Genomic DNA, 19,743 nt, shown 5'->3' on the forward strand with positions numbered 1-19,743 from the left:
GTGTTAGTGGCTAACAATGGGTTGGGTGTAATAGCAGACTGTGATCAAAAGACCTAGTGTGTGGAGGTTGGGGTAAGGACAGGGGAGAGTTTACTTCCTCCATCCTCGTATCCAAGGACTCAAACACACCTTCCAGATGAAGCAGCACTTTACCTGGACATCACACAATCTAGTCTACTGCGTTTGCTGCTCACAATGTGATCTCCTCTACATTGGGGAAACTAAGTATCGACTGGGTGACCACTTCACAAAATGCTTACATTCTCTCTGCAAAAAAAGACCCTGAGCCTCCAGTTGCCTGCCACTTTAACACACCACCCTGTTCCCTGGCCAACATCTGTCTCGGGCTTGCTGCAGTACTCCAGCGAAGCTCGGTGTAAGCTGCAAGAACAACACCTCATTTTCCACTTAGGACCCTGCAGCTTTCTGGACTCAATATTGAGTTCAATAACTTTTTAGGGCTTGAGCTTTCCCATGTACTTAGCCCTATCCCGCTACACCAAGACTTGTTATTACACAGTCTGCATTTACACACAACCTATTCTTAGCCACTAACAGTCCCTATTAACAGCTATTCACCCTCCTAGCAAGATCGTTGTCCACTCCTTTGTCTATCCAACTGTTCGTCTCTTTCTTTGGGCTCTATCCCTACTTATCATGCACTCCCTAACACACAACCCCTCCCCCACACATACTCTGACAATTTCCTAGCTCATCAGTTCTGAGAAAGGGTCACTGGACCTGAAATGTTAACTCTGATTTCTCTCTACTGATGCTGCCAGACCTCCTGAGCTTTTCCCAGCAATTTCTGTTTTTATTTGTGATATCTGGACGTTGGAGAGTGTAGGGAAATATAATGACAAATGACTTCTATGCACCTTTTTGTCCTTCTCTGGAGCAGGTCGACTTTCACAACCACTGTTAAAGCGATTGACCCTCACTACAGCAAAGTTAAATAGCCTGGCCATTGGTCTCCGTCAGATTGCAGCATCCACTCAGGACAGCGTGGGTCGGCTGATCAGGAGAACCAGAGTTGCAAAAGGACTGGATCTAGAGCAAATAACTGTTCCAATTGGTGTCCTGTTAGTGATTTTTGAATCTCGTCCAGACTGTCTTCCACAGGTGAAAAGTGATTATTGCATGAAATGTGTGGGGATGACAGAACATGGCTCACATTCAAAATCATATGGGATAGTAGGTCTAAGGTAAAAGAATATCACACAGGAGAGTTGAAATCCTAAAGAGCCAAGGTGGAAGATTGCTTTGGTGGATTGTGTACAAAACTTGTAAACAAAGGAAAGGTAATAAATGTCAACCTTTTTGTTATCATCCTCATCCCAAAATCAAATCAGGAAAAACAAATTAAAAATCACTCCCATACCATGGTTATTTCAGCCACTGTGAGCAGTTTCTGGACACTTCATTACAGAACGGAAATTAACATCATAGAGAGTGAACACAATAGATCAGCCAGAATGATTCATTGAATCTTGGAGCAGGAGTAAGCCATTTGAGCCTTCAAGCCTGCTTCATCATTCATTATGACCGTCGCTGATCCTTTGTCTCAATGCCATATTCTCACTTTCTCTCCATACTGCTTAATGTTTTTAATATCTAAAAGCTTAGCAGTTTCTTTCTTGAATACACTGAGTGGCCTGGTTTCCATAGCTTTTGGTGGTAGCAAATTCCACAGATTGACCACTCTGTGAAGAAATGTTTCCTTCTCTTGATCATGTAGAAACTAGGAGCAGGAGTCGGCCATTCAGCTATTCCAATGATCATTGATAATAGTGAGACTTGAGATATTGAGACTATTTGCGTTGGAGCAGAGAATGCTCGGCACAGATTTACTCAAGGTTTTTAAAATTATGAAGATAATTCTATGAAAATAGGGAAGACGGTGGGGGGGAGGTGATGAAGGGTCATCAATTTAAAATGATCACTGAAAATGAGAGGAGTTAAGTTTCCTTCAACAGTAGGTTATTGGAGCATGGATGTCACAAGGATTTGGTGATGTACAGGCCATTGCACTTTAAAATTGAACCTGAAAAATGGTGGGAGTGTGAGGTGCAGAACCTGCACAGACACAAACTGGCTGAATGACCTCCATTGTACTGTAAAGCTATATCATATATCCAAACTTGATAGATTTTGATGCCTGAGGAAATTATAGTTGGAGAACATTTAGCTTTGCAATTTTTATATTTGAAAGATTTTTTTTTTCCCAGTAGCAAGTGGCAGGCTGTGGATAAAGCAAAACTGATAGACATATTAGACTTGGTTTCAAGAAGGTGACACATTAAAAGGTTATTGTAGAAAATAAAAACTCATGCTGTCAGAATTAACATGAGCATGGATAGAAGATTTAGATGTTTGGCAAAAAACACTTTACGTTAATGGGTCTTTGGCAGGATATAACATTGTTTCCTGTGGGTGAGACCAGAACTCGGGGGTAATGTTTTAAAATTAGTAGTCATCCTTTCAGGATGGAGATGAAGAGAACTTTTTCTCTCAAAGGTTTGTGCAACTTTGGAACTCACTGCCTCGGAATATTTGAATATCTTTTAAGGCAGATGTGGATAGATTCTTATTAGGTGGGGAATCAAGGGCTATCAGAGATAGATGGGAATGTTGATTTTGAAACACGAACAGATCAGTCACGATCTTATTGAATGGTGGAGCAGGCTCAAGGGGCCCTATTTTGTATGTACATATATTTTTAAAGAGAAGTAGACAAGGTAGGGATTGATCAGACTCCATTTGATAAAATATGTGCAGTCTGGCCATCTGAAGTACATAGAGCAGCAAGGATTGTTCTGCATACTTGGAATTTAATACTGAAGAATAAAAGAATTAAGAGAAAACTTAAATTTATATTGCACCCCAGTATATCTCAAAGCCCTTTGCACCCAGCAAGTAACTTTTGAAATGTAATTGACTTATTAATTGGCCAAATGGTATTTAGTAATTTTTTGGGAATAGGTGAAGTTCCATGGCTCCAACTTAACACAAGCTTTCAGTGTATAGCACTTTTAAAGTTGTGACAGAATCAAAGAATTGTTATAGTGCAGAAGGAGAACATTCGGCCCATTATACCTATGCTGACTTTGTGAGCATTTTGACTTGTTGTCAATATCCTGCCTTCTCTCTGCAACTCTGATTTTCTATTTAAATAAACACCTACTGCCCACTTGAATTTCTCAGTTGAATCAGCCTTCACCATACTTCCAGGCAATGCATTCCAGACACTAACTAATCGCCGTGTGAAAAAAGTCTTTTCTTATCTTGCATTTGCTGCTTTTGCAAAACAATCAAATCTATTTTTCTGGTTCTCGGTCCTCTTACAAGTGGAAACAGTTACTCCTTATCTACGGTATCCACACCTCTAATGATTTTGATCCCAAGCCACTTCCAGTACAGTCCTCTGTACTGGAACAAGGCTGGGCTTCTTCCCTTTGGAGATGTACAATAAACAGGTTCCAGTTTAAAAAGTTTTAACAAATTGAGCAAATTTGTTGATGTATTTTTATTGGGAAACTGTTAAATTACGAGATGCTGATGGCACAATATGACATCCAAATTTAATCAAAAATACTGTTGGTTGTTTCCATTTTATAGGTTTCTGCACTGGCGATAGCAAGTGGAAATGGCCTGTTATTGAAAGGAGGGAAAGAAGCAACCTACAGCAACCACATCCTGCACCATTTGACCCAGGAAGCACTTTCCATGCATGGTGTCAAGGATGCAGTTCATTTGGTAGGTGCTGATTCAAGCTTTTAGTGAAGTGATGATGAACTGACCACGTTGCTGAGTGAGGGATTCGTGCTGTTGCATTTAGGAACTCTGACTTTAGTTTGAGATGGTGCTTGACTGTAAACCATTACAGGTCAGTGGGCGCAGAGGTGATTGATACAGAACCTGGTGCTAATTAGGATTTGGGAGCAGAGTTTTGGATAATCTGGAATTGTAGTGAAAATACAATATGGAAGATCAGGCAGGAGGACATTGGAATATTGAGTTTGGAAATGGCAATGGCAGGATAATGGCTTCAGCTGAGATAGGTGATACAGATTGAGGTTTATGGTCTGTCTTGTGATGTAGGTTTGAAAATCAGGTTGAGGTCAGGAAGGACACTGAAATTGTGAACAGTTAATATGTAGGTTACAATACAGCATGAATTGAAGATAATTACATAACACAGGGAGCTTCGGGAGAAATTTTTCACACAGTGTGTTAAACTGTAGAATGAGTATAGAATTCTCTGCCACGAGCATCTTTTGAAGCAATGCCTAAGGATGTTTCAAAAGAAAATTAAACAGTTGCTTGAAAATGTATATATTTGACTTGGGATATTCAAGAGTGCTGTGAGAGAGGAAAGTCAGATTAGACTGGGCTGAATATTAAAGGGTGTGGGGAGTGAAAGGGAGAGTGAGATTACATGAGATGGGATGTCAAAAGATGCAGGATGTGCAGGAACGTGTGGGACTAGACTGAATGGGATATTATAGGACGAGGGCAAAGTGGGAATAGACTGGATAACTCCTGAAGAGAAGGAGTGGAGCATAATTGATCAGTCTGTATTTCTGGGCAAAACATTGCCCCGTTCTGAGGAAAGGTTACTGGACCCGAAACGTTAACTGTTTTTTACTTCACAGATGCTGCCAGACCTGCTGAGCTTTTCCAGCAATTTTGTTTTTATTGCCACGTAACTAATAGGTTGAAGGGTTAGTTATTGACTTCTGGCCTTTCTTCAAAAGGTTTTTTTTCATGTTTCAGGTGAGCACTCGTGAAGAAGTAGAAGATCTTTGTAGATTGGACAAGCTCATTGATCTAATCATCCCTCGAGGCTCCTCCCAGTTGGTTCGGGACATTCAAAAAGCATCAAAAGGCATTCCAGTCCTTGGGCACAGTGAGGGGATTTGTCATATCTATGTGGATTCTGATGCTAATATAGAAAAGGCCATCAAGATTGGTAAGTCTGGACTGGAGTTGAGCTGGGCTCATAAACAGGCTTATCCTAAATATTGACAGTCCAGGTCAGACAGCAGAAAGATTAGAGTTTGTCCGCACTCCTCCATGCCTCCACATGAAACCTATTTTGTCACCCAGTCGGTCAAAGAGCTAAATCTCTGAATGCATTGGTGGAAGTTTGCTGGTTACATACCACGGCAAGTCAAGAGCAGACTTCTGTTCATACAATTCTTCTTCAGAATCCCAGTATATTTACAACAACTTACATTTTTATGCCGACTTAACAGGTCCCATTGTGTTTCAGAGGATTGTTATCATGTAAAATCTGACCCTGAGGCACTTAGAGATATTAAGGCAGGTGACCAAAAGCTTCTTGAAAGAGGTAGGATTTAAGGAGGCAGATGGAAGGGAATTCCAGTGGTTCAGGCCCAGACAGGAAGGTTAGGATGTCTTTAAATTTACAAAAGTTGGAAAATGGGAGGCTGACCAGGAGTGCATTGGAATAGTTGAGTATAGACGAAAGAAAAGAATGGATTGGGATTTCAGCAAGTGTTTGAGTTGAGGCATAGAAGAAGTTATTTGGTGTTACAGAAGAAATAATTGCAAACATAATGATGATGAGGGTAGGAATTGGAAGCTAACCCTGGGATCAAATATGACACCATGGTACAAAATGCCGGTTTCGGCCTCATAACTGTTGCTAGAAGAGGATTGAAATTGGGAGCAAAGCTTGTGATTTCTGTCTTCCCAATATTTAATTGGAAGACATTTCTGCTTATCAATTATGGAATGTCACAAGCATTCTGATAATTTAGAACCAGTGGAAGAGTAGAGGAGTGTGTTGTAAAATGGTATGTTGTCAGAGTTCACTTTAAGGGGAGGAGATGGCTTAGTGGTATTATCGCTGGACAGTTGATCAAGAGACCCAGATAACGTTCTGGGGACCCGGGTTCGAAAGCCACCATGGCAGATGGTGGAATTTGAATTCAATAAATATTTGGAATGAAGAGTCTAATGATGATCGTGAATCCATTGTCGATTGTTGGAAAATCCCATCTGGTTCACTAATGTCCTTTAGGGAAGGAAACTGCCATCCTTACCTGGTCTGGCCTAATATGTGACTCCAGACCCACAGCAATGTGGTTGACTCTGAACTGCCCTCTGGGCAATTGGGGATGGGCAATAAATGCTGCCTAGCCAGTGATCCCCTCATCCCGTGAATGAATAAAGAAAAAACAATTAGTGCTGTTTTTGGATGATGCCACCAACAGGTAGCATGAAGAGAGCAAAGGATAGATCCTTGACAGATACCAAAGGTAACAGTGAGAGCTCAGGGAGATAAGCCATTTTGGATGGTCTCCGGCTATGATTGGATCGCTAAGAATGTAAGAAAATGAGAGCTATCCCAACCGGCTGTACAGTGATGGAGTGGCACTGGACAAGAATAATGAGATTAAGGGTACCACAAAGACAAGTGCAGACCGGTTATCTTTTATACACAAATAGGATATCATTTGTGAATCGATAAGAGTCCTGCCCTTGCCATGGTACAGATGCAGACCTATTCAGAGGAATTCAAACGTGGAGTTCTGCAAAAGATTAAACCGATTTTGGAGGTGACAACATGTTCAGGAATTTTGAAGAGAAAATAGAGGTTGGAGATAGGGTGGTAGTTTGCAAGGATGGTGGGGATCAAGGGGTTGTTTTTGGGCAGAGGTGTGATGATGACAGATTTAAAGGGAAATGAATAGTAGCTGAGGAGAGAGAACAATAACAATTTCAGCTAATATGGGAGCCAGGAAAGAAAGATGGATGATTATCAGTTTGAGACGATTGTTAGAAGAAGAAGGACAAGTTCACAGACAGAGATTGGCATTTACAGCCATTGAAGTACTTTTAATGTGTAGATACTGATGTTGGACATGTGGCTTCAAGCAAGCTTCCACAAACAGCAGTGTGATAATGGTCAAAAATCTCTTTTTAATGATGCTGGCCAGAATACCAGTAGATAACTCCCCTGTTCTTCAAAATTGTTATTTGGGATTCTTTCATTCACCTGAAAGCAAACAGAACTTGGTTCAACATCTCATCTAAGAGATAATATCTCAACACTCAGCATTTCCTTATGTGCTTGAGTGTTAACCTAGTGTTAACTCTCTGGAGCACAAGTTATATGGCACTGTGCAAATTAGCATCCAGTGTCTGTCCAGATTGTTCACTCGTGTGCACATTGATAACAAGTCAGTAAGACACTCATAATCTTCTATTTAGCAGACTCTAGGGAATCAGTTAGTACCTGCCTCCTTTGGAAGAAGCCCCAGATATGTTCTGAATGCCCAAATGGCAGAGGAAGCTTCACTATTGTTTTTTTTTTTCTGCATTATTTTTTAATTGCTAAATGAATTATAAACCGATTATTTTGTCTACTCAATTCTGTAGAAGAGTCATACTCGACTCAACAGAAGTTGCTGGAAAAGCTCATCAGATCGGCAGCATCTGTGAAGAGAAAATCAGAGTTAACGTTTCGGATTCATTGTATCCTCCGTTCTGAGGAAGGGTCGCCGGACCCGAAACATTAACTCTGATTTTTTTTCTTCACAGATGCTGCCAGACCTGCTGAGCTTTTCCAGCAACGTCTGTTTTTGTTCCTGATTTGCAGCATGCACAGCTCTTTCCGTTTTTCATACTAGACTCGGAATGTTAACGCTGCTTCTGTATCAAATGTTTAATAAAACCAGTTTCTATTTCCAGCTCGAGATTCCAAATGTGATTACCCTGCAGCGTGTAATGCTATGGAGACATTGTTAGTCCACAGAGACTTGCTGAGGACGCCCTTCTTCGACCAGATTATTGACATGCTGAGAGTAGAACAGGTAAGCACCTTGAGTTTATTTACAAATCCTCAGGGTTATTGAAGTGATGAGGCAGCTACAGGCATTCTCTCCATGTGGACATTCAGTGAGGACAGGCCTGGACACACCTGTGGTGCATCCAAAAGCCGGACGGTTAAGAATGGCTTCTAGCTGAAAAATGGCCACTAAGATAGATTTTGGAATAGGTATCACCAATCCTGGATCTGTACCATATTGAGAATTTATCTAATCAGCTGGAGAAAACAGGCTAAATATCAAGAAGGAATGGGCTGTTAGTTATGGAGATACCACTTTAGGCCTGTGTTACAAATCCTGAACTTGCTGTGCTTTGTCTGATTTATGCTGGAAATTAATTTTCTTCTTTCTATCATGATTTGTGCTCTCTAAGATCCTTGATGATGTCACAGTGTCTCATGATTGGCAATACTTCGTATTTTCAGGTGAAAATTCATGCTGGGCCCAAGTTTGCATCATACCTGACTTTCAGCCCTTCAGAAGTGAAATCCCTTCGCACAGAATACGGGGACCTGGAGTGCTGCATTGAAGTTGTGGACAATGTGCAAGATGCAATTGAACACATACACAAATATGGCAGCTCGCACACAGATGCAATTGTAACAGAAAGTGGTAGGTGTCATTGCTTTATACTGATATTGTCCATGTTCCTTGTGCCTAAAACTACATCAGCAAACATTGCATTCTTGAAAGAGACCTGGAGAATATTAAAGGTTGCAATGTACCAGGTGGCTTCCATGGAGAAAACTGGTAGTCAGTGCCTAAGCTGTACAGCCCTCCGTTAGAACTGAAACCTTGAAAAACAAATGAGCACTTGAACAGAATCAGAACATAGAGGAACTAGCAATTGAAAACACAAGAATGTTTTTGTTTGAGAGGACTACAACCTGCTTCAAAGTCTGACACTTACGCTGGGATGAGGAGAGGAGCAGGAACCCTATAAACCAGAACTGAGGTTACAGTAGGGGAAGCAGGTCAAACTGGGCAGCATCAGTAGCTTGTGAATAAAACAAATTTGATGCCCTGGATACAGACCCTTCGCTTCAGCAACAGCTCTCTCGCTCTTGCACTCGTGCTTGCGCGCTCTCTCTCATGTTCGCGTGCGCTCTGTCTCTCTCTCTCTCTCCCTCTCTCTCTCGCATGCGCGCGCATGCTCTTTAATCTGACAATCCTATTGCACCCCAGCCAAATTGTTCACATCCTGCTTTGAACAAGCTGCAAGCTGATGTATTCAATCAGTGTTGTAACTTCATTTCAAGTTGATTTTTTTAATTGAAAAATTAATTTGGATAGTGCTGAATTTTGTGTTCAAATAATAATACAGAAATCCATTTAGCAGTGAAACATTTCTAACCTCTCCTAGAGCTGAAATCAGATTTGGACCAGTTTACAGTACAGGCTGGCTTTGAGCTGAGCTGGATTTATGATTGCAAGTTTTTGTTTTTAGAGGAGACAGCTGAATACTTCATGCAGCACGTTGACAGTGCCTGTGTCTTCTGGAATGCAAGCACTCGTTTCTCTGATGGATATCGATTTGGACTTGGTAAGCCGCACTAAATTATGGTAATTTACGTTTGGGTCTTTAAAGCTGTAGGGGGAAATAATGAAATGGCTTCACCCTATGGATTGAACTGTACTCTGGGACCTGAGCATATAATGTAAAACAGATGTTCCAGGGCAGCGCAGAGCCAACATTAAAGCAAGATCCTATCTGCTCGTAACATTGAAACAGGGAATTCTCCTGGTCTTTAAGAGCATTTTCCCCTCAACACAAACAACGTTAGCTTATTTCATCACTGTTTATGCAATAATAATGCATGATTGTAACTGCAAAATAGTGTTAATGTTACGGGAAGTTCAATAGATGCTGCTATTTAAATTTTTTTCTTTCTGAAATTTACATTCTGAACCTTGGATGTTGTCCCAAAGTGACAGCCATTTTGCTCACAATAAAATTCCACAAGTAGCACATTTTAAGCTGCGAGGAGAGAAATTGTTAAAAAGACATAGAGGCAAATCTTTTACACGGAGGATGGTTCACATGTGGAATGAACTTCCTGAGGATGCGGGTACAATTACAACGTTTAAAAGACATTTGGATAAGTAACATGATTAGGAAAGGTTCGGAAGGATATGTACCAGGAGCAGGCAGGTGGCATTCGTTTAGTTTGGGATTATGTTCAGCTTGGACTGAAGGGTCAGTTTCTGTGCTGTATGCCTCTGACATGAAATAATCAGTTGTTCAGGTGTTTGAATGAAGAATGTTGACCAGGACTCAAAGAAATCCGAGCCCTCCTTTTAGTGCTTCCATAGTCAAACCTTGCTTCCGTGGATATGGACTGTGCTTGCTCAGTCTGTCTTTGTCCCTCCGTGATCTGGAACTATCTCTGCTATCCTTAATTGTCGTATTGAGTCCCTTACTCCTTTCTCAAGGGCACAGTGCTATGGTGATTTGTTGTTGCCATTATTTCATGGGGTCCTTATTAAAATTTAGTTCTTGGAACATAAGTATTGCTGGCAAGACAAAATTTATTAGCCATTCACAGTTGCCTTATTTTGGAATCATATTAATGTGAGACTGGAGTTGCATGTAGGCCCAGGCCAGGTAAGGACAGCAGGTAATTCCTTAATGTTCAAAAATGAACCAATTGGATTTACACAATAAGCTGACAGCTTCATGTTCACTTTTCTGGTTGACTTTTTTTCTTGACTATTTTTAAAAGATCAAATTTATACAAGCAGCACATGGTGAGATTATTAAAACAGTAACACACCCACAACACTACGAATTCAATTCCAAACATGCCATTTAAAGAGCTTTACATTCAGAATGCTATTTGCTTAGGGTGATTGAGACACTATTCCTGTATATAAAGGCTTGGTGAGAGACAACCTGCTCTGATATAGGGAGGTAAAACCAAAATACTTTGGATGTTATAAATCTGAAATAAAAACAAAGTCAACAGGTCTGGTATCATCGGTGGAGAGAGAAACATGTTTTAAGTCCAACATGACTGTAATATGAACTGTTTAGTTCTGAATAAGACTCACGTTAGCTTTGAGTTTTTGTTCAGTTTTTCTGCTGCACCTTCTGTTTTTATTTCTGATATAGGAGAGATCTGAGTTCTGGAGTAGCCACATTCTTCTCTGTCTATCTCTCCCTTTCTCTCCCTCTCTTCTCTTTCTTTCTACATTTCTGTTCCCCTCACCTTCCTATCACCCAATCTCCATCAGCTCTCTGCCACTCCGCTTTCCAGTCCTCCTCCGACTCACTCCATCTCTCCCAATCTCTTTCTCTTCCATGCACTCTTGCTCCCTCTGTTTCTTCCCCTTCTCTCACTCAGTATTTCTGCCCCTGTAGTTTAAGAACATGTTGCTCCTTTTTGTTACTGCTGCCATGCATTGCGATCAGATGTGTCCAACAGCTGCATTTGGAGCTTGCTCCCAACTCATTTTGTTGAATAACAAATAGGTGTGTAGTTTTTAAATCCCTATATCTGTCAATGTTTATTTCAGAATTTTAGAAAGAGTCACCTTCCCTAATATTTCTGTGGAAAACATCCCAGTATTTTCTCAGTGGACAATAGCTAGAATGTCTCCACATCCTTCATGATCTTTCCCTTCTGAAGGAGTTGATTCCCTGCTGAGCTTTGCTTTCAGAGTCTGAACATCTTTGTGACTGTGACTGAATTTGCTGGTTATTTGACTCTAAGAGCCATCTCAGTGCTATCTGTTCCTGTTCCTGCAAGCACTTTTAGCAGGAGCACCGAGTAGTGATGAAGAAGGCAATTGTGAGGCTCCTGTTTAGGATCGTTTAATACAGGCCAGCAGTGCATTATACAACTGCTAACTTCCTGAGGGGGTCTGTATTCACATAATACTTCAGTTTTTGCCAAAAGGATGCACAAAGTCAAAGCTTTTTGTCTTGCACTCATCAAGACTAGAATGCAAGAAACCAGACTTGATAAAGGAAGATCAGTTTATACAGCATTAGAAGAGAGTACTGATTGGTTGGGCTATCGTTGGTATGGAAATGTAGTGGCCTTAGTTCTCAGTGTATGCAGCTAGCCTCCGATTGGTCATGGTGTTAGCATGCTGAATGTAGCAGAGATTGGCAGTCTTCATGACTCCCTCCCAATTCAAAAAAAACCCAATAATGCGTGTACAAATTCCATTTATCTGCATAAAACAGATGTGTTAATATTTGTAGCTTCTAGCATGTGGCCACGCATCACTCTGCAAGCCCAACTGACCATAGCAGGCAGTGTACCAATTGTGCTCAACTGACTTGTAAGCTTCATAATATCGTGTCCAGCATTAGATGTGATTTTGCTATTGGACAACATTTACCAAATAATTTGGAAACCAGTTTGATTATCAAAAGTTTTTTGCAATGTAATGCATTGCATTGCTTATATTTATCACAAAGATCTGTTTTATGCAGGTGAAAGGAAGTCGTATATACTTTGCATGCTTCCCATTGGAAAAGGGGCCATGGACACTACCAATCAGTGTAGTATTCCCTTTGGTAACACCCTGACTATTCAAAGACTACCTGCCTAGTCTGAGGTCTAAGAATGACAGTTAAATATTTCTTGCATTTCAAAGCCAACAATGGTCCATCTAGTCAGCCATGTCTTGTCATACTCTATAAATTGGTCTTCCTCTTTTTTTCAAATCTGGTTCCATGCATCATAGTCCTGATGCGTATTAAGATGAAAAATATCAATTGTATGTCTCCTTTTTAGCATTGTTTTAGTTCTGTACTACCAAGCAACAACTCTCACTCAGAAGACATCTAACTCTTCTTGACCAAAATTATATATTCTTTGTTTTTAAGGTGCTGAGGTTGGAATCAGTACGGCACGTATCCATGCCCGTGGGCCAGTGGGATTGGAGGGGCTGCTGACCACCAAGTGGCTGCTACGTGGAGAGGGCCAGGCAGTGTCTGACTTTGCAGAGCAAGGCAGCATGAGCTACATACATGAAAACATACCTGTACCCCAAAGAACATAAACACTTTCATGGTGAAGGTGTCACTGCAAGCAGCTGCACACTTCCCTCAATACTTGCCTTTGTTTTAAAGCTACCAACAAACATATTTATCCTCCTAGGAATGTTCTGTAATTGTCTATCATAGCTTTCTTAGGAAGCTGGAAAACAATGTTTATAAGGGATCCTCTGAGTATCTGTGTTCCTTGCATTCCACATTTGGCAAAGTCTTTCATGCACCTCTTTTTGTTTTTGGTTTCATTGAGATCCATTTCTGAAGTTTTTGTACCTATTGCTGCCCCTTTCTCTGAATACTCCATTCAGGTGTTTAAAGGGGCTCTTATTAGCTTAGGTACCTTTTTGAAGTGACAAGTGAATTAATTATTCTACAATGAAACAGTATCCAGGACAAGTCTTATCAAACAGAGAATCTACCAGTCAAAACCCAGACAATTATTTTTCAATAGAAGTGTGAAGGTAAGTATTGAAGAGGAATACAAATAACACCAATCGGGTTGCTCTCATTGTAGGCACTCCTTCCAAAATCATTGTGAATGGGGCCAACTTATCATGCTGATGTTCATAAGTTATCACTTGACCTTTTAAACATGTTTCCATATATTCACCTACCGTTGGCAGCATTGTCACCAAAGACTGTCGTATCATTTGAACGGGCTTTACTTCAATTGTGACCCCAGTCCAGCAGGAAATTGGGAATTTGAGGTCAAATAAGCGTAGATCTAATATTGTATGGATGAAGGGCACAATCCTGCAATTGTATTCCTACAACAGGGGGTGGTGTTTGGATGCCAAAATCCCTCTATATACACAAATCACTTAAAAACTAACATTCCGTTACAGCAAGCAGTTAGGAAGATGAATGGAATGTTTACCTGGCAGTTGATGAAACCAAGGCTGCTGTTGTAGTATTTTGCCTTGCTCAGACAGCTCCCTACCTTAGAACCAACATGTTCCTCAGAGAAAGAAATCTCGCAAAGCCACATGAGATTGATTTTATAGCTAAGGATTATGAGTAGAATGGGCCTTTAATCTGCGGTGTTTATTAGTGAAGCTCTGATTAAAGTTATCATATTAATGGAGGGATTGCTGGCATGGATGCTGAAAATTTGTTTCCCCTGGTTGGAGACTCCAGAACTAGATGGCATATTCTCAGGTTAAGGATTTGGTCATTTTGAACCAAGATAAAGTGAAATTTCTTCACTTGGTGTGGAAAGGGGAATGTTTGAAATTTCTGTCTTTTGAGATCTGTGAATGCTCAGCCATTGAGCATATTCAACACTGAGATCAATAGATTTTTGATCAAAATGGATCAAGAATAGGCAGGGAAAGTGGTCTTAAGGCACAAGATCATCCATGATGGTTTTGAGTGATGGAGCATACTCGGGGGTGGGGAGGTGCTGTGGAGCCTTATCATCTTAATGTCACTGTTGGGGAAACACAACATCGATTCTCTGAGTCAATAAAATGTGGAGCTGGAGGAGCATAGCAGGTCAGACAGCATCTGAGGAGCAGGAAAGTTGATGTTTTAGGTCAGGATCCTCCATCAGGACTGGGGAGGAGGAAGGGAGCTCAGAAATAAATGGCGCGGGATGGGGCTGGGGGAAGGTTGGTGGGATGGTGATAGGTGGATGCAGGTAGGGGGTTGTAGAGCTTGGTCAGGTGGGAAAGGTGGAACAGATAAGTCAGAAGGAAGATGGACAGATCTCAGGTCAAGGAGGTGGAGATGAGAGGGAGGGCTGGACCTTGGATGAAGCTGGGAGTGGGGAGATTTTGAAGCAGGTTTTGCCCACCTTGAAATAGCTCCTCTGATAAGAGTTTGGTGTAAACCTCCAAGAATGCTGCATTACAGAGAAACTGGATAGACTGTGAAGTCATTACCACCAAGATTGATGCGAGCAGAATCTCATTTAAGATTGCCTAGACTGAGAGAAAGGTACATAGGACAAAGGGTGAATGAGGGATCAGTAATGATATGCATTTATTTGGCAGGAGAAGGCAGTGAGCCTGGGCTTGGGAGAAAATTAATAAAACGTACGGAATGTCAAGATCAACACAGTATTTCCAACATAGACCAGAGAGGAATATGTTATAGTGGTGAAGAATCAAATTTCACCTTCCCTTTAGGTTCAGTAGGCATAGCTCACACGAGTAAGTACTCCTGGAATGAATAGCCTTAGAGTTGGACTCTAGTGCCGATAGAAGTCCTATATTGGAGGGACATAAAGTAAATAGTTCTCCAGAGTTACTAACTTTGACATAATGTAGGTATAACTGAAATCATGTATCTGGAAATATTAGTTTGGAAGTCTCCAGATGATCCTGGAACCTGCACCTTATGTACTAGCACCTCTAAATCTGAAACAGTGAAAAACTCTTAAATTTGAGAAGTCTGACCATTTGTTCAATTAAGGCATTAAAGAGGATATTAGATGATTATTTGGATAGAAATGAAGTGTAGGGGTATTGGGAGAAAACAGATTGGCAGTAGGTAATGACGCTCAATTGAAGTGTGGTAGCAGACGAGATGGGCCAAATGGCCTCCTACACTGTAACACTCATGTGATTGAGAGAGTTTGGTGGAAATCGGGTTATTATAATGCCAGGCAAAAAGAAGGCACAAAGGATGGATAAATGTCACACTAGGTTCCCTTCACTAGTCACAGAATTGAATGAGGCCACAGCATATGCTGAGATTTGATTGGTTAGTGTGACACAGGATACAAAGACTTGCACATCTATATCATTTTTCATTGTCATGTTTTCCAGCCAATGAAATGCTTTTGACGTATAGTCATTGTTGTAATGTAGGAAACAGTGTAGCCAATTTGCACACAGTAAAATCCCCATAACAGAAATTTAATAATGAGCAGTTAATTTCTTTGATGCTGAGATATAAATATTGGCCAGGATACTATGGATAGCTTTTCTGCTACTCTTCATTATAATGCCATTGGGTTTCTCATGTACAGCTGAGAGGGAAGTCAGCATCTAGGTTTATTGTCTCTTAAAACCTGGCAACTTCGATAATGCAGCACTCTCAGTAAGGTTTAGGAGTTCAGTGTAGATTTTAGTGCACAGATCTCATGAGTACAACTTGAATTCACAACCTTCTGATTCAGATAAAAGTGCAATTTTCTCAAAGCTGGCAACTAGGATGCCCAGCACGATCCACATCTGGTCCAAAAATGGAGGGATTAAATTAACTCTAATAGCCAGAATCCTTCATGTTGGGAATAGAATAAATATTTAAATCTTATTCACTGGTTGTTCGATTGAAGAGTCACAGACCATAAGCCTGATTCTTTAAAGGACACGATACCATTGCATCCAAAGTGAAAATGCCTTTCGTTGTCACACACTTCATATGCAGAACTAGCAATCTGATCACTTTTAGATGTTTTAGAAAGTAAAAAAAAAATTGCTGGATTTTTGAAGATCTATGCAATTTCTGGGTGTGAGATAGGAGTTTCCAATGCCAGTGATGAAGTTTATATTTTGTAAAAGTGCGTTTAGGAGTTGAATTTCAAACACTTGACCTGAGCAATTAGAGTGAATTAAAACATGGCACTGAAGGATCCTGCACCAGTTTTAAGGAACTATCCATCTAACTGCAAGTAAATTCCCCAGATAAACCAGCCAACAGCCCCTAAAAAGTGACTTGTACATCTGTTGCATTCTCCCTCTTGGACTTTTGGTGCTTTTAGCAGTGGGTATGAGAGTTTCCAATCTGGTGTGGTTTTCACTCTGTTTAGATTACATTGACAATGAATTGTCTTGAAATATTTTGTATTTGTTAAAGAATAAAGTTTTCAATAAATATGGATTAGTTGTATCTGTTTAATCAGTGTTACAATACAAAGTCAACATACATTATGTGTAGCACTTTTAAAGTAGTAAAATGCCCCAAGGTACCTCATAAGAGCTCCATCAAACAGAAGTTGACACCAAATCAAAGGGAGATATTGAGACGGGTGACTAAAATCTTTAATAAAGTTTTAAAGGAGTAGGAGGGAGACAGGTGGCACTGTGGGTTAAATTGTCTACCTTGTAAGTGGGTGATCTTGAGTTCAAAAATTTAGTGGTTCCTTGTTTCCAACTTTAGCCGTGCAATAAAGCTGACTTTGAAAGATAAAGAGGTGGGAGACCATTGCTCTTAATGGACTCTGCATGTAAATTGAACAATTGGAGACATGGGTAATTTAGTAATGGTGGTGATTATTAGGTGAAAATTGCCACAGCTGATTTGGTGAAAAAGTGTTTGGTTGTGTGTGTGTGATTGGTCTTTCAAATATTTTTAAAAAATGAAAATTAGGAGGGGAGGGACCCTTGCAGTAATCTGCACTTTAAATGCTGTAAACTGCAGGGTTATGTGCCATGTGCAGGAGGATATGATTAAAAAGGGCATCTGAGTTGGTATAGACAAATGGGTCAAATGGCCCTCTTCTGTGTATTATCATTACTATGGTTTCATAGTGGTGTCCCTCCCTCTGAGACTTAGGTTGAAGTCCCACCTGCTCCAGAGCTATGTAATAGTATCTCTGATCAGGTAGATTAGCAAATATCTAAAGGAGTGGAGGTACTAAGCAATTACAAAATGATTTTGGAGTTTAAAGGTCATAGGCAGTTGTCAATGGTGGAGTAGAAGAGACCAAACATGAAAATGAATCAGGATTTCAGAAGGGTGTAGAAAGGCGGGGCTGGACTTTGCAGCTGGATGGGGAAGGCCTGAATGTGAGTATTAAAAAAATTTTTAAATCAAGACATCACACTTGAAGCATATGTAAGGCACTGAGCACAGGAGTATTGGGTGAATTGGTTCAAGTTAGGACACCAGCTACTGAGTTTTAGATTATCACAGACTTGTGTGGAAATTCATGAAAAAGTAAATTTAAAACAGATCAAGAACTTAGCTCAATTAAAAAGTGAGGAAAAATTTGGAATAATTCACCAAGTAGGAAAACTGAGCAAAACATTTTGGTTTTTTTTTTTAACAGACCCAGAGGCCAGGTTGTTATGATCCCAGCTGAAGGTCACACTGAACAAGTCAGATTCCAGCATGAAACTTTATTTGAGATGATAAACACAGCAGGCCAAGCAGCATCGTAGGAGCAGGAAGGCTGACGTTTCGGGCCTAGACCTTTCATCAGAAATGGGGGAGGGGAAGGGGGTTCTGAAATAAATAGGGAGAGAGGGAGAGGCGGATAGAAGATGGATAGAGGAGAGGATAGGTGGAGAGGAAACAGACCAGTCAAAGAGGCAGGGATGGAGCCAGTAAAGGTGAGTGTAGGTAGGGAGGAAATAGGTCAGTCCACGGAGAATGGACAGGTCAAGGGGGCGGGATGAGGTTGGTCGGTAGGAGATGGAGGTGTGGCTTGAGGTGGGAGGAGGGGATAGGTAGGAGGAAGAACAGGTTAGGGAGGCGGGGACAAGCTGGGCTGATTTTGGGATGCGGTAGGGGGAGGGGAGATTTTGAAGCTTGTGAAATCCACATTGATACCATTGGGCTGCAGGGTTCCCAAGCGGAATATGAGTTGCTGTTCCTGCAACCTTCGGGTGGCATCGTTGTGGCACTGTGGGAGGCCCAGGATGGACATGTCGTCTGAGGAATGGGAGGGGAAGTTGAAATGGTTCTCGACTGGGAGGTGCAGTTGTTTATTGCGAACCGAGCATAGGTGTTCTGCAAAGTGGTCCCCAAGCCTCCGCTTGGTTTCCCCGATGTAGAGGAGGCCACAACGGGTACAGCGGATGCAGTATACAGCATTATACCAGAAATGAAGGGTCTAGGCCCGAAACGTCAGCCTTCCTGCTCCTATGATGCTGCTTGGCCTGCTGTGTTCATCCAGCTCTATACCTTGTTATCTCAGATTTTCCAGCATCTGCAGTTCCTACTATCTTTGAAACGATAAATTTTATTTTTGGACTTTGGTTGCCATGGTGGCCACTGACCATAGTGACATGAGGCTACGAAGATTATCTTAACAAAAGAACATTAGTTTATTACAGAGAAGAAAATATAGATAAAGCTTATAAGTGTAATACAAATCAAACAATTTGGAAAGATCTTATCATAAATAGGAAGATTCAACTTTTTTCCAGCAGCATCCTTTACAGGCATGAGGTGAATCTCTCTCTTGGCCTGGGATATACAAACACAGACTAACTGAGTTTTCTCACTGAACTAAAAAAACACAGGTTTTGTTTCAGCCTTGTTTACTTGAACTTCTAAATCAGCTGAAGATTTCCACAAACTTAAAAAATGTCCTTCTGCTGGGATGGATCTTCTGACAGCCACTTGTCTTCTCTGTGGATCATAAAAATTCATATCAGCAATAAATAGCAATTATCTCACCAGGTAGCTTGCTGAGTCATTTAGCTTACGCCAATGCTTCGTTGGAAATGATATTTTGAACTACTGCTAAAAGAAGTATTAGTTTCTGACCCATGCAAGTCATCTTCACACAACTGAAAATCAACAGATGAATTTACCTCTGTTTCAGAACCAAGTTCTCAAATAATATTATAATTTTCTACCAAATATGAATAAGGAACTGGAGTAGACTATTCAGTCCCTCTGGTCTGCTGCACCATCTGATAAAACCATGGATGATCTTATTGTGGCTTAACTCCATTTTCCTGTGTATCCCTTCGCTATTTGCTCATGATCCTCTGAAGAAATAATTTCTTCTCATATGTGTCTTAAATAGAACATTCCTTATCTTTAAAGTGTCCCTAGTTAGAGTCTCTCACACAAGGGCAAATGTCTTCTCTGCATGTAACCTGTCAAACCCCCGCAGAACCTTACGATAAAATATAAGTGCCTTCTCTACTTTACATACCTAATCTATCTAAAACTTCATTACATTTACATTTC

At 40.8% G+C, this 19,743-nt stretch overlaps 1 protein-coding gene across 1 annotated transcript; it reads left to right on the plus strand.

Annotated features, from left to right (window-relative positions):
• Window positions 1-885: 885 nt before the first annotated feature.
• LOC125481418 (delta-1-pyrroline-5-carboxylate synthase-like) lies at window positions 886-16,695 on the plus strand (the record flags this gene model as incomplete). The annotated part of the gene is made up of 7 exons (XM_048592936.1): window positions 886-1,122; window positions 3,619-3,756; window positions 4,777-4,972; window positions 7,723-7,844; window positions 8,285-8,471; window positions 9,307-9,402; window positions 12,700-16,695. Coding segments are annotated over 7 exons (1,152 nt in total), but the record flags the coding sequence as incomplete, so codon positions are not given.
• Window positions 16,696-19,743: the final 3,048 nt, after the last annotated feature.

This window comes from Rhincodon typus, unplaced genomic scaffold (assembly GCF_021869965.1).
Source record: "Rhincodon typus isolate 14 unplaced genomic scaffold, sRhiTyp1.1 hic_rhity00002067, whole genome shotgun sequence".
NCBI classification, from domain to species: domain Eukaryota; kingdom Metazoa; phylum Chordata; class Chondrichthyes; order Orectolobiformes; family Rhincodontidae; genus Rhincodon; species Rhincodon typus.